The sequence below is a fragment of the Canis lupus genome, chromosome 35 (genome assembly GCF_048164855.1).
Source record: "Canis lupus baileyi chromosome 35, mCanLup2.hap1, whole genome shotgun sequence".
Classification (NCBI taxonomy): Eukaryota; Metazoa; Chordata; class Mammalia; order Carnivora; family Canidae; genus Canis; species Canis lupus.
The window spans coordinates 24998825-25013646 of NC_132872.1; the positions used below are offsets into that span (position 1 = coordinate 24998825).

At 38.2% G+C, this 14822-nt stretch overlaps 2 protein-coding genes across 6 annotated transcripts in view; one reads left to right on the forward strand and one right to left on the reverse strand.

The window, feature by feature from the left end:
• Positions 1–14263, forward strand: part of FILIP1L (filamin A interacting protein 1 like) — a 120323-nt gene extending 106060 nt beyond the window's left edge. Inside the window, exon 6 of one of the 2 annotated variants that reach the window (XM_072812438.1) lies at positions 10020–14263. In XM_072812438.1, the coding sequence (XP_072668539.1) occupies positions 10020–10187 (168 nt within the window). In that variant the 3' untranslated portion in view covers positions 10188–14263. The remainder of the gene's footprint in view (positions 1–10019) is intronic. The other variant, XM_072812437.1, reaches the window with a different exon arrangement.
• The window catches only part of COL8A1 (collagen type VIII alpha 1 chain), a 536056-nt gene that overhangs the window by 357762 nt on the left and 163472 nt on the right, over positions 1–14822 (reverse strand). The gene's annotated exons all lie outside the window — the stretch shown is intronic.

Genomic DNA, 14822 nt, shown 5'->3' on the forward strand with positions numbered 1-14822 from the left:
ATTTTTTTAAAGATTTTATTTATTTATTCATGAGAGAGAGAGAGAGAGAGAGAGAGAGAGAGAGGCAGAGACTAGGCACAGGGAGAAGCAGGGTGCACGCAGGGAGCCGACGTGGGACTCCAGGATCATGCCCTGGGCCGAAGGCAAGGTGCTCAACTGCTGAACCACCCAGGTGTCCCTGAACAAAAAAATATTTATAAAGCACCTAATATTACTCATTGCTGTGCAAGGCAGTTATGCAAGTAAGATTTAGAATCTAGGGCAGGAGTTGAGGGCAACCTTAGAAGGTAGTTAAGAGCACAACACAGAGAAAGAATTCTGTAGATAGTGAGTACTATAGGAATTTAGAGGAGGAGGTTTCCCTGGGGGTGAGTTTTGGGGGTTAGGTTTCAGAAATAAATGAGATTTGAGTAGGAGCTTGGAGATGAAGAAGACTAGGATAAAGAGAGGACAAAAGGTGTTCCAGGGAGGTGCCCACAAAAGCAGAGGTATGAGGACAAGAGGGAGAGGAAGAAAGCAATGTTCAAGAAACAATGAGCAGCACAGTGTGTCTGTAGCTGACATGATTGGGGCAGGGGTGAGGCTTGAAGGGCCCTGTCCTATTAGACTGTGAAGGGCCTTGAGTGCAATGCTAGGGAGCATTCCATGTCTTCAGAAAAGGCTTCTGGGTAGTGAGATAATGGAAACAATGCTTTCTACACTGTTATTTCACAATAATCCTATAAAGTGGATATTATCACAATTTTAGAAGAAAAAAAATTTAATTCCGAGATGTAAGGAAAATTGCTTCAGGTTGTCCTATTAGTATGTGACAAGAATGAGACATTATAACACAAATCTAATTCTACCGTCCCATTCTCTTTCCAGAGCAACATACTGAGAGGCTACTGCAGTACAAGCAGGAAGCACAATAAAATGCATTTGATCCTCTCCATTACTTAAGGGCACAGACAGGTTGCTTAACGTTACATTCCTGCACTCTGTCCAGTATGTCTGCCACTTTAGCCAGAACACTTGGAATGCCCCTAACTATACACAGGATTATCCCCCACCTCCTCCCCACTGTTCTATATGGATAATTTCCTCTTCTCTTATCAAATGACCCACACTGAAAAGTCTGGCTCAAGCCCTACCTTTTTTGAAACCTTCCGTTATCACCATAGTCCAGCGGGATCTAGCTCTCCTCCCATCTCCCTAAGGTTATGGTTAGGGAAAGAACAAAGAATGAATGTGAGTGGCCATGCCTCACATAAAAGGGCAGGCATGGGGAAGATGGATGTGGGGATGGTGCTGTGGATAGGACAGGGGAGAAAGCAAGACCAAAGAGAAGCACAATTCCTCTTCCTCAGGAAAATGCCAAGCATGCCCAATGAGCTTGGACTATGATGTACCTGATTGGCTCAGAGGTGGCTGGAGAGAAAAGCATCAGAAGTAAGTAAAAATGCTCCACAGAAGGAGCATCACAACCATGCACATCAAAGCTTATAAGTAGGTAGCTGTAGTGACCTGACACCTCCAGAAAAGCCAATCAAAAGATCAAGGTCTAGCCACCATGAAGACAAGCACCACCAACTTAGCCCAGACATAGTGGGACTTCTGCCTTTGCAGAAGACTAGAAAATCTTCCTGGATGGTCTACCCTGATTTAGCGTTTCCATTTCTCAAGCAACACCATAACTTAAAAGGAAAGAATGATGGTCCTAAAATCACCTTAAAGAAAAAAAAAAAAAAAAAAAGGAAGCTCTGTTTATCTCCCCAGCTCAGGGGGAAAAGTGTTAGAGCTCAACCTTTCAGGCTCTAAATTCCGGATTAAATAACTATAAACCAAGGAAGCATCACAAATAAAGTTGACATTTTAGAGAAAGTCTTCAAATTGGTCTTCAAAGCATCTCTCATAAACAATTAAGTGCATAAAAAACTTGATTCAATGCAGCCACTCTTCAAACTACTCACAATTCCTCAAGAACAAATTACTGTCCATTATTAGTGAGTTGGCTGCTTTTCCTTCTCTTAAAAAAAAAAGACCTATTTTTTTTTTCTGTTCTTTGCCTTTTAATGGTGTTCTTGCCTGAATTCATTAATAAAAGTGAGTATTGAGGCTTTAAAAAATTAGAGTTGTATAGACAGGGGAGTTATCTAAAAATTGTGACAGATCCCCTAAAGGCCCATAACATAAGAAACATTTAAACACCTAACAATCCCTTCAGGGTAACAAGGAGGAGGTCAATGGGAAAGGATCTCAGTGAAGAAGGATGACATCTGTCATAGTGACACAGATAAGCAACACAGTTCTTTTTATATACATCTTTTTTCTGATTATAAGAATAATACATATTTATTTCAAAAATTTTGGAAAATATAAATGCCAGGGCCACTGATTTTAGCTTCTAAGAAGGGTAATGAGAGGTCTAGGGAGAACAATGGACAATTATTACTATTTTTTTAAGCCAACCCATCAACCATGGCCCCCACTCCTGGTTTTCTCCGGCTGCCAATGAGGAAGGAAATGTGCTCTGGGGGGGGGGGGGGGGGCATCCTGTAATTACTGAGTGCCCCTGCGCCAAGGATGGCGGATTCCCCCTCAGAATACAAGTTCATGTAATCTGTCTGCTCAGCTCCGACATCGGCGGAGGGCCAGCCTGGTCACTGGAGGGCAGGAGCAGGATTTCCTTCCCCCTGCTAGCCAATCAGTGCCTGGATAACAACTCAATCACTGTGCATTGTGCAAGTACAGGGAAAAAATGCCTCCACAGGGGGCTGCTCTCAGAACTAGTTCCACTCTTATCAGTATGACTGGTGGCCTTGTGGCAGGGCGGGAGGGTGTGGGCACAGGATGGGGCCCAACGAAACTCACCTCTCAGGCCCTGGGAAAGGAATGTAAAGGTATCTATTGTAGAAGAGATTGGCAGGTGAAGAGGAATTAAAATTTCCCCTTGGGTTCTCAGCCACTTGACTGATGTCAACAGTTTTTCTCATGATGATTCTCAAGGCAAGATCTCCAATTTTCAGTGCCCACCAAACAGTTCCACATGGGAGGTCCAGCTACACGTCAAACTTGGCACGTGCCCACACCCCACTGCACTGCTGCTTTTGGGTTGTTTTTTGTCTCATTTCTGATCATGGTCCACTACCTTCCTTGTTACCAAAGTTCAACATCTGGGAGAGATTCTCCACTTTTCTGCTTACAGCCCTGATCTAGTCAGCCATTTTGCTCTGGTATTTTTCTCTGCTCTCCCCCTTTTATTTGTGTTACTCCCCCCCTAAACAGATGGTAGTGTAAAGTGGTTAATCTATTGCATTTACTCCTCACATCTCTAATCCAATCTTCACTCACATTGTTAGTGATCTTCCTACAATATCTTCCCAATCATGGCAATTCTCCAGTCCTCTCCACCCCACCCCACCCCCACCACCAAAAACAGAACTTACTTTACACTTACATTACTGAGTATCCAAAGTCCAAACCTTCTATCAGGTCTCCATCTCTTACCTCATCTCCCTTTGAAACTGGACAACCTCTATATCCTCACCAGAACACTGTACTGGCCATCCTCCTACATTCCAATGAGCTTTCTTGCCTTGTATCTTGATCATACTGTTCCTAGGGCTAGAATACTCTTTTTGTTTCTCCTATTGAAATCTTACTCCTATCTCAAGTGCCAATTCCTCTGGAAAACCTTTCTTATTTTTCACAATCTTCCTGTGAGTTCCCAAAATACTTCTGTACCTCTACTATAGCACTTTATTTTGCCTCTTTTTATAATTATTTGTTATCCCTCCTATACTATAATCTCTTGAGAGCAATAATCCATTATTAGATGTTTTTTATAGTCTTTTATCAATGTTTCTCAAATGTAATCACTCAGGACTCCACAGATTTCCACATGCGTAGACCTATGGAAACCAGTGTAAGAAATGTGCATTTAAACAATCTGCCTGGTCCATTCTTGGGCTTATAAAGTTTAAAAACCACTGTACTACCTTACCCAGGACTTAAATACTGCTGGTAGTAGGTGTTCAACAAAGGCTTACATGACTAACAATATACCTGTTGGTGACAGTCTGCTCCCATATGTTCTTTTCACAATTCAAAAATGTCACAGGCAAAGGATTTCATTTCATTTTTCAATTAAAAGATAGGAAAAGAGGAAAAAGTAGAAATAGTATGTTTTCAGGTAAACTCTATAAAAGAAAGATGATGACCAGACCAAGTAGGATAAAGGAGGAAAAGATCATGTGAAGGGATCCTTTTCTGGGTCAGAATTGGTTAGACACATGGCCGAGTAAGCACAGTACTGCTTGGTCAGCTGCTTCAACCCCTATGCTTGCTAACATGTCTCCAATAATTAATTGGAGAGGGGAGAACAAGGGTAAGGCAGAAAAACAAGAAAGATAAAATAACCAAAAAAACTATGATTATGATCAAGAAACAGGCATCTTAAGAAAAGATATAAGGAAAAAGGCAAAGTTCGTTAACATTAACACAAGTAACAACAAACACTTATATGGAACTTTGATGGGCCAGGCTCTTTCCTACTCTCCAAAGACCACGCAAGTAGGTACTCTAATCCGCAGATAAGGATTACAGCTGAGGAAACTGAAGTCTGAACAGGTAAATGGCTTGCCTGAGGACACAGCTAGCTGGTGTCAGATCAGAATGCAGACCCAAGTCTATCTGGCATCGCAGCCTCTGCTCTAGCTGCTAATCCAAGCCTGGTGTAAAATGTAAGCCTGTAAACGACTGAAAAAATTTAAATGGGTGCAAATAATGAAAAATGAAAAAGGGAAGAAAAAAAAACCAACAACCCTGAGGTAAAAAATCTGACAGATGAATAAAAAGAAAAGAGGACAGCGCCCGCCTGGCTCAGTCAGTAGAAAATGCGACTCTTGATCTCGGGGTTGTAAGTTTGAACCCCACACTGGACATAGAAATAACTTAAAAATAAAATCTTTAAAAAAAAAAAAAAAGAAAAAGAGGACAAACAAGGAAGACAACAGTTCGAGGTTAGTTGACTTTACTTTTAGCATATTATTTCTATATGATGCTACGTGTCTGGGATCAAGTCCCACATCGGGGCTCCCTGCATGGAGCCTGCTTCTCTCTCTGCCTGTGTCTCTGCCTCTCTCTCTCTCTCTATGTCTCTCTCTCATTAATAAATAAATGAAATCTTTTTTTTTTAAAAAAAGGGCAGCAACTGAGGAGGATTTTTGAAAACTGTATTTCTATGTTTATTATTGGACTGTCCTCACTGCCCCTGGTGTAATTACCACAGAGAGATTGGGATGTAACTAGGTACAACCACAAATCATATTACATTATATAATAAAAGCATCAATTTCCTCTAACCTCCTCAGAAACTAGACAACTTTTTAATAGAAATCATAGCATTGTAACTCTATTTAAAACCAAATGTTTTCTCACAGGTTAATAGAAATAAGCAAATCCAACTATTAAGTTTCCTTTTGAAAGATCTCTTACCATATAAAACTGTAAAATCTATAATGGTAAAGTTTCATTGTATGGAGGCGGTTCTGAGAAAATCAAGAGAAAAAGCCAAAGCAGTTTATGAAACTCTAGGCTATGTGACAGATTCATTATCTGTTATTTCCATTTTTTTCTTTATACAAATTAGTAGTGATTTCCCAAAAAATATAAAGACAAAAGAAATGAAGGCAAAAATATTTCAAAGATTTTTTTTCCAGTTTATCATTTCCTCTTTTTCATTACCACATCTATCATAATTACTTGTGTACTTTCCCATTAAAAAGAGATAAAAACAAAAATACAAAATATTGTTATTCTGATAACACAGCTGGGTCCCTGAGGGAGTTAGGCAGCCTTGAATCTGCCCCCTCCCTGCATCACCCCAATAACCACAAAGTGAAATGAAAGGAGGTCTTTGGGAACCTTGATCCTTTCAACCTCTAGAGCTAAAGTGTACTGAGGGGCTGTGCAGGCCTTGGAGTCAAGAACACTCCTGAGGGAACACTGTTTTCTTAGACAATATGTTGCCAATACATTTCCAAAAAGTTCAAAGCACTTACAAAATTAATTTCATTTAAAGAAAAGGGAACATCCTGATTCCAGCTGTCTAACTAGGATCTAATAGCTTCCCCACAAATGCTGATTTTGTTCTGGTATGCTTTCAGATGTTTGTCCTTCATGATAATATGAAAGAGCACAAGCATCAAGTAAAAACTGGGCTACATAATTAAGACTTCAAATAAAACCGAAAACATTTTCACCTTTCTGTACTTCTCTTGGTCACAAAGGCTCAATGCCATTTAATGACTTGCTGTAACCAAGGAGTCTTATAGATTGCTTGGTTTCTTTTAAGAAACTATAGATAAGCCAACATTTTATGAATTTAGTGAATACATTCCACACATATACTCCTGTTCTTTCTACTGCTCCCTAGATAAAACCAATGCGTCTGCCTCACTGAATTTGGCATCCTTCAGGCCTATAATCCATTCCAAATCCCAATCTCCATGCTGAACTGAGCTAAACATTAAAAAAAAAAAAAAAAAAAACTTTTCTTCTATGAATGAGCTTTCCAACTTGCTTAATCTCCTCCAAGACATCTGCTTTCTGATGAAACCCAGGAGCCTCCGACTCTGAGAAGAGCATTCACTGTGTGGTCTTAAAACAGACCTATGCAGAGATTCCTCTTGAAATACGCACTCCAAATTTGGATAAAACTTTCTTGGAGCTATTTGACATAATGGTCTATAAAAAATGATCCAAGAGATGACACATCTCAAAGCTCCATACCTCATTTACTTAAATACGTCCAAGTATAAAATTCATACAGGAAAAAAATAAAAACTCACAGCATCATTTTTAAAAGATTTTGCGAAAGACATTTAGGACTGTTCTAATAAAATGACTGGCCTTTGCTGCCACCTAGAGGTAAAAACTATGTAGTGAAATGAGAGTTATCAACACAACACAAAATTAGCTTGCACCATCAATGATCTAGAAACAATGGAAGTCCAGAAACTTTTCGGTGACTGACCCCTACCAATGACCATCATCCTCACCAAAGCATAACAATATAGCTTAAAACAAACAAGCCTCACCAATATTGTGTTCCATACCAATTGGTTTATCACAGGGATTTCAGTTCTGAATAACCTGTGGTGCTCATTAAAAACTCATGCCCATACCCGACACTCTTAGACAATCAGAATCAGTAGGTTCTAAGATGGGATGGGGTGTGGGCATCTGCTGTCTTTTAAAAGCCCTACAGGTAGTTTTGATGTAAACCTTGGAGTCATGAAGCCCTGGACTTTAGTATTAAACCTCTCATACCCAGGCAGGCCAGAGTTCCAGATGAAAGAAAACTTAAAGCTTATTTCTTCTTCCCCCTTTTTTTTTTAAGATCTTAAAAAAAAAAAAAAAAAAAAAAAGATTTATTTATTTATTTTAGAGAGAAGGAGAGAAAGTATGTGAGTGCAGAGAGGGAGTTAGAAGGGGCAGAGGGAGAGAAAAACCCAAACAGACTGTGTTGAGCCCAGAGCCTGACATGGCACTGGATCTCACAACCCTGAGATCATGACCTGAGCAGAAACCAAGAGTTGGATACTTAACCGTGCCACGCAGAGGCCCCTTTAAGATTTTATTTTTAAGTGATTTTTAAGTAAACCCAATGCAGGACTCAAACTTACAACCCTGAGATCAAGAATCTGACCCACCACCAACTATGTCAGCCAGGCATCCCAAAACTTAAAGCTTACTTCTAAAGGAATTTCAACTATAGTAGTATTTCTCAAAGTATGGCAGGCTGACCACCTGCATCACATGAATCACCCTGAGAGTTTATTAAAAATGAGGATGTCTGGGCACATCCATAGACAAGTGAATTACAATTTCTAGGGGGAAGGCCCAGGAATCTACAATTTAAATAGGATTCCAACAGATTTTTGTACAATGGAACCAATCTGTATCTTGACAAAGTTAAAGGACATCTCAGAAACCTATCTTGGAAAGGGTATTATTAATGCTGTGGTGACAAGATCAGTCAACTTGAATTAGTCCATCACTGATTTCAGCTGCAGCCACTACTGCTCATGGTTTGGGAAATATGGTTGATGTTCACATAAATGTTCTGCTGTCTTAATTGTTTCCTTCTTCTTTTATCTCTTAATATAACTCAGTGTTACTTTTTCTAATTGTATACTTAATTGTAGAAAATCAAGGAAATAGAAGAAAAATAAAAAAAAAATACATATAATTTCACTAACCAGTTAGCCACTGACATCACTGGTATATTTTCTCCTAGTATTTTCTCTTCAAACATAGTTAAAGCATGTATATAGTTTTTAATCCTGCTTTTAACATTTCTGAATAAGCATTTTTCCTATATTTTCAAAACCATCATTTCAAGACAGTATAATACTTCCATGTGATTACAGTACAATACATAGTATAAACTTTTGTTATAAATAATGCAAAAACGAATGGCCTTGCCTACATCTGATTATTTCTTAGAAAAGATTCCTAGCAATGAAATGAATGAGTCATGGGCTGTGAGTTTTAGGGATCTTGAAGCACTCTACCAAACTACTATCTTAGTCATCACTGAGGTTAAGCCATCTCACTAAACCCTTACTGGGCACTGAGTTTTATTATTAAAAATCAAACAAACAAACAAACAAAGGTTCTGCTTATTTGAGAGGTAAAAATGTTGAGTGAACATTTTAGCACTGATGGTGAGACCATGAGGAATACCACTTAGATAAGGAGGAGACTGATATCAGAGTATCAACATCTCACTTGCTATGTTTAGGATTATTTTTTTTAAAATGACAATATAAGAAAGTCTAAAACCTCTTCTAGCATCTAGGCATACAGAAGACTGACTAAATGTGCCAAAAGAAAGTATATTCCCCATATGGTTTATCCCTAATTGAAGGATTCATATTTTCAGCTAAGTCTATGTACTATTTATTTAAAAATCTAAATATGGTTGCTATAAAAGCTAGGGGGCATTTTAAGTAACTAAATATTTACATAAAGAGACTTAACTGCACTTTATCAGTACAATAAAAACATGGAAACAAATTTCTGTAGAATGAAAAACAATGTAAGAAGGGTTCCCATAAAAACAGTATTAGTAACTATGATGAAAACTGCAATGCATTTTTAAAAGATTTATACTTTTTGAACTCATAGAAAAGAAAGGATGATACAACCAAAAAGGAGGAAAGTAATCATCACCACCAGCTGTGGATTATAAGGGGAGAACTACAGTTAGCTGATAACTTTTCCCCATCTCTTTACCAACAAGTAAATACTCTTATCCAAGAGTATTTTTCCTTAATAAATGAAAATAAGAGTGTATTTCTAAGTGAATGTGAACTCAATCAAGCTTTCACTCTTTCACACTCCACAACCCTCTCCCCCAGTTCAGATCATTCAACCTATCTGTAACTCCTCTCTCTTCATATTTATTACCAGAGAACAAATATTAACACAATTCTACCTCCACAATGTATCTTCCTTCAGCTTTTGTCCTTCCTATCTCCCCTTTCCCACACAGTCTATAGAATCAGGCACAATTTTTCCTATCTAAGCCCAGTATACAGTCCCATTTCATATCTCAAATACAACCTAATCTGAAGTCCCTTCATTTCTCAACTGTGTCCAATTTCCTACCTAAGGGACATTGCCAAAAATATTACCTCACCTTGCTGCCAAAAGTATTCCTTTACACCAGAATGCCCTCCCATTCCTGCTACTAAAAATCCTAAAAGTCTTTAGAGGCCCAAGTCAAATACTACTTTCTTCATGAAGCTCTCTTAGACCCCACAGTTGAAATTAACCTTTCCTTGACAATTTCATGACTCTTTGAGATTAATTTGGGACACTACTCTTGCTTATCTCCCACTATACCATGATTGCCAAGAAACAATACTGTATTTAGTATTATCAACTGTTGAGAGCCTTGCACACAGTACACACTCAACATATATTGGGAGAATTACTTTACTAAATTTTTTTCTTCAACTTGACAGCCTTTAACTGATGTATCCCCAGAGCCTAGTGCTTTCAAAGAAGCTGAATTCTCCAAGCTGAACAATATCTGCTTCTCCACAAACTGTGCCATTAACTACCTTTTGTTCTTCTGTTTAATTCAAGATCAAGGAGGTATGCAAGCAGAGAATCCCAACACGGATCCCTAAACCAAAATCTACAGGCAACACTAAGCTTTCCCCTAAAGCTCCCCTGGGGCCTATGGATAAATCCAATCACCACACTGGGTGTGGGAAGCTACACATCATAAGGACTGTCACCTCTAACACTTTTGTCCACATGGGAGGGAAAAGGTAAGTCATGCCAACGCACTGTCTGGACACATTCACCTACAGAAGTATCTGGAAAGCTAAAATTACCACTATGAAGGCCAAAGAGGAAAGGTCATCTCTCTCCAAGAAATGGTAAAGCAGCAAAATGACAAGTAATTCATTCACAGGTTGCTGGACCTGGGGAATAGTATCCTGAAAGAGCGGCACACCTACAATTGTTACTTATATGGGTGTATGTGCATATACACACAAACAAGCCCAAATCCTTCTAATTCCTCATTGTACTTACAAGCCAGCCCAAAGCTGGACCATTGGCATGGGATAGGACTGAATTCATGAGAACAATTCAAAAGTTTTCTGGTGAACTCAGAAGTAACTCTTTCATTTCACAGAACTTTACTGAATCATAATTTGCTAAGAAGATATGCTACCAAGAATTCCTAATCTGCTTCAAGAAAATCAGATTATTTCCATCAAAATGGCAGGACAATTGAAATTTTACTTTAAGGTCTAAAACTATGATTTCTTTACAACCAGAAGAAGGAAAAAAAGTGGTAAGGAACAACAAAGAACAAAGAAAGGAACAACAAAAATGAGTAAAAGGTGAACACATTCTTTATGTGAAGGACTTGATAATCACTGGTGTAATATGCACACTTAAGTGCTGGCAATTAGTCCTCTGTCTCACTTCTAGTAAGTTGCCCTTCCTATATATGCCAGGCCATGGAATCACATTGGTAGGCTTACTAGGAAAACCATTTTAGATTTGTGCTTTCTAAAGCAATCAGGACACTTAAGAGTCAAAGGTCACTAATACTGAGATCTTTTTGGGAGATGAGAATCACTGTCCTAGGTGTTTTAAAAAAAAAAAGACAACTTATCATTTCATCAGACATTCTTTAATCACATCACTTCTTTGAATCAGTGCTATAGAAAAACACAGTTGATTCAGCAAAAGACTCAAATTCCAATCCTAGCTTTTTACTCATTTGACAATAAGTTTGGCATTCATCAGTCTGGGCCTTGAGTCTCTTATATGTAAAACCGGAGAACTGAAATAGTTCTTCAGGTTCTGATAACCCATGAATGAATCCAACCAGTCATCTATTAGGCGGACTCAATCCTCTAGCAGTAGTAAGCTCAAGTAATTCTTTCCATCACACTTAAAACTCTCACATTGAATAAAGAGAAAGGTACGTCTAATCCAGTGTGGATAGAGCAACACAATAATGTTATACGACAGCAATTTTTGACAGTTATGTTGTACAAAGTTTCAGTCAGAAAAAAAAAAAATTCTATGAAGAGCATGATTCAAGGTTCTCTATGATCCTGCATTAAGAACTGGAGACTGGATCCTGGGAGAAATTCCAAAAGGACATTGCTTTAAAGCCAGTGATCCTGGGATGGAGCCAGCAGAGTAGTAGGATGGAGCCTCAGCCTGTCATATACCACTGCCATCCTTTGCTCATCCAACCAAGCCTGCTTCAGTGTGCTTGTCATTGTACAAGTACCTCTGGATCAACTCCAAGGAGGAAGAGAAGGAGATGGAAGTCTGGGTAGCATTAAGCTATGCAAGCCAAAGAGAGGGATGATGTGCAGCAGTCCCAACAGGCAAGTGGCAGAGGAAGAAGCTGGGGGAGGTCAGGTGAATTAAAAGCCTGAAATGGAAAAGTCTAAGTTGAAAAGCAGTAAGAGAATAGTAGCAGGAAGTGAACTACAAAAGAAGGTGACAAAGCTCTGATGCAAACATACAAGAGAAACAGTTCAGAAGGAAATGCAGGGTAGTAACAGGTGGACAGTGGACAGTGTGGTGGGAAAATGTGCAGGGTGCTTAGTGTTGGGCCTGCAATATGCAGGTAATATTAAAGGAACAGAGGATGAAAGAATGATGGAGAGAAGGGCCGTTCAATCAAGACATAAGTGAGAAAATGTACTGAGAGATGGCAGTGGTATATGACAGGCTGAGGAAAAGCAGTTGTCATGTGATTGACATTTAAGACTGATAATTATGCTAATGGAAAGAAAAAAACATTGGACCTCCTATAGAGGAAACCAAACAGACTGAAAATGGGAAAAACAAGCATAAAATACTCCCAGAAAAAAACAAAACACTGGGAACATTTTTACCTTAAAGAAGAGCACAAAATATGATGTATGTTGGATATTTTTAAATTGTTTTCTCCTAAGTTAGGAGACTCCTTAAAGGACATTTTCATGCCAAGCTGGCATAAGCTCAAGAGAAGCAAGAAAAGAGGGACAAGATATTGTACAAAGTACTAAAAAAGAGTCGACAAATAGTGACACTTTTTTTAAAAGATTTTATTTATTTATTCATGAGAGACTCACAGAGAAAGGCAGAGATGTAGGCAGAGGGAAAAGCATGCTCCATGTAGGGAGCCTGATGTGGGACTCCATCCCGGGGCTCCGGGATCATGCCCCGGGCCAAAGGCAGACGCTCAACCACTGAGCCACCCAGGCATCCCAAACCCAAATAGTGACATTTCTATGGCAAGCAGCAAAAACCCATATTTAAATGGTAACAGTTCTAATCCCAGTAAGACAAAAGTCTTTGAAATAACAAAGTCTATTTTAACAAGAGGATTACCAACCAAAACCCATGCTTATTTTAAAGCAATATGTAACACAATAAAAACGCATAAACAGCTTACAACTGGGAATACTATTTGGAGTTCAACAAAATGGTATTTGATCTATAACACAACTGAAATACAAAGAACCCTGTCTCCTGAGCATAATCTATTTTTGCAGAAATGTGGCCCCTCTGTAAAACAGTAAAAATAAAATAAGCTATCCTAATTCTAGACTTAACTTTATTAAGTTTTTAGAAGAAAGCAGATAAATATCCAAGTGAATAAAAACAAATCCAAGTTGTAACAAGAATTTTAAAAACCTGATAGTTTTATGCTGGAGGTTTTCCTCAGCCCTTCATTTATTTAGCTTCAGTGATTTCTGAACTAATCTCCTTTTAACTATTCGGAATAAGGTATCTGATTTTTAACAGTAATGTAATGATCCAACGTATGACTGATAGTGATGGACTAAGTAATGGAGTATTTGATGTAAAATGCAATTCCCTCTGGGATATGTTTCAAATTCCTGTTCTAGAGGACATGTGACATACAACTCAGGTTCTGACACTGAATCTGGGACAGGGGTATGCAAACTGCAGCCTGCAGGTCAAATCAGCTCACTGTTTTTGTATGTCCTATGTTAACAATTATTTACATTTTTAAATAGCAGGAAAAAAGTCAATGAATATTTTACAAAATGTGAAAATTACATGAAATTCAATTTTTATTGTCCACAGATAGTTTAATTGGAACATGGCCACACTTATTTGTTTACATATGATTGTTACACATGATTGCTTTTATGCTACAATGTCAGAATTGAGTAGTTGTGACAGTGACTGGACAGCAAAGCCTAAAATATTTACTATCTGGCTTTTTACAAAGAAAGTTTCTGATCTCTGGTCTAGTGTGAATTACACTAGCAAGGAATTCAGAAACAAGAGCTTAAGAGTTTAATCAACTAACTAAAAAAAATACTAGTAATTTAAGAACTAAGAATTCTTTGAAAGCTGATGAAAATAGGGAAACTATATTTCAAATTGTTTTATTGTAGGAAAGGGTTCAACTAAAGAACATCAGGTAAGAACAGGTCAAAGGACTTGTACCACAAAAAAATGTAATGTGTTGTTGCTGAATCTGAGAGGAGAAATGGAAGTATTTCTAGGTCTTCCAAATTCCTGGTATTTTTCAAGAGATTCATAGACATTTAACAAAATCAAGCAGAACTACTATGCACCTAGTTGGAGAAAGATGTACAAATTTGTACCTTGAAATGCTTACAATTGTTGTCAAGAACCACTTGTTAAATCACTTGTAAGAACCATGGAAATTGCATACAATAAAGTAAAAGTAGCCCATGAAGGTCTCTGTGGATCCATTTGTTACACAGTCTTCAAGTACAGAACACGGACTTCTGATGTAGCATGCCCTCTTTCTTCTTTCCTTCTTCTCACCTTTTAAAATTTATCCTGTCCCTGCTTTTTGCCCTTGAACATCTGTCTTAAAATATTACTTGCATTTCAGTTGAATCACACTGATGTATAAATTCCACAATGTAAGCATATGTAAACATCCTTTAATTCCACCACAGTGTCTAAAATAGGGCCAAACAGGAGAATTCAATAAATGATTTCAAAGTTCATTCTCTGTTGTGTGTTATCAAAATAGTCCAAGTCTGAATTCTATACGTAGCGGCAAAGTTTTACAACATCTACTACACATGGCTGCTTATAGGTAAAATTAATACTATAAAGGCCTAACTCTGGTGTGAAAAGAAAGAGGGAATAAACCAAACACTTGAAGTATTCAAGCTTAAAAGATCCAAGGTGTTCCCCTGCTTCATAATTTCAAGGAGCAGTAAGCATAGATAAAGCAATGTGATTTGAAGGAGATGCTATCCAATTATAATATAACAACAACA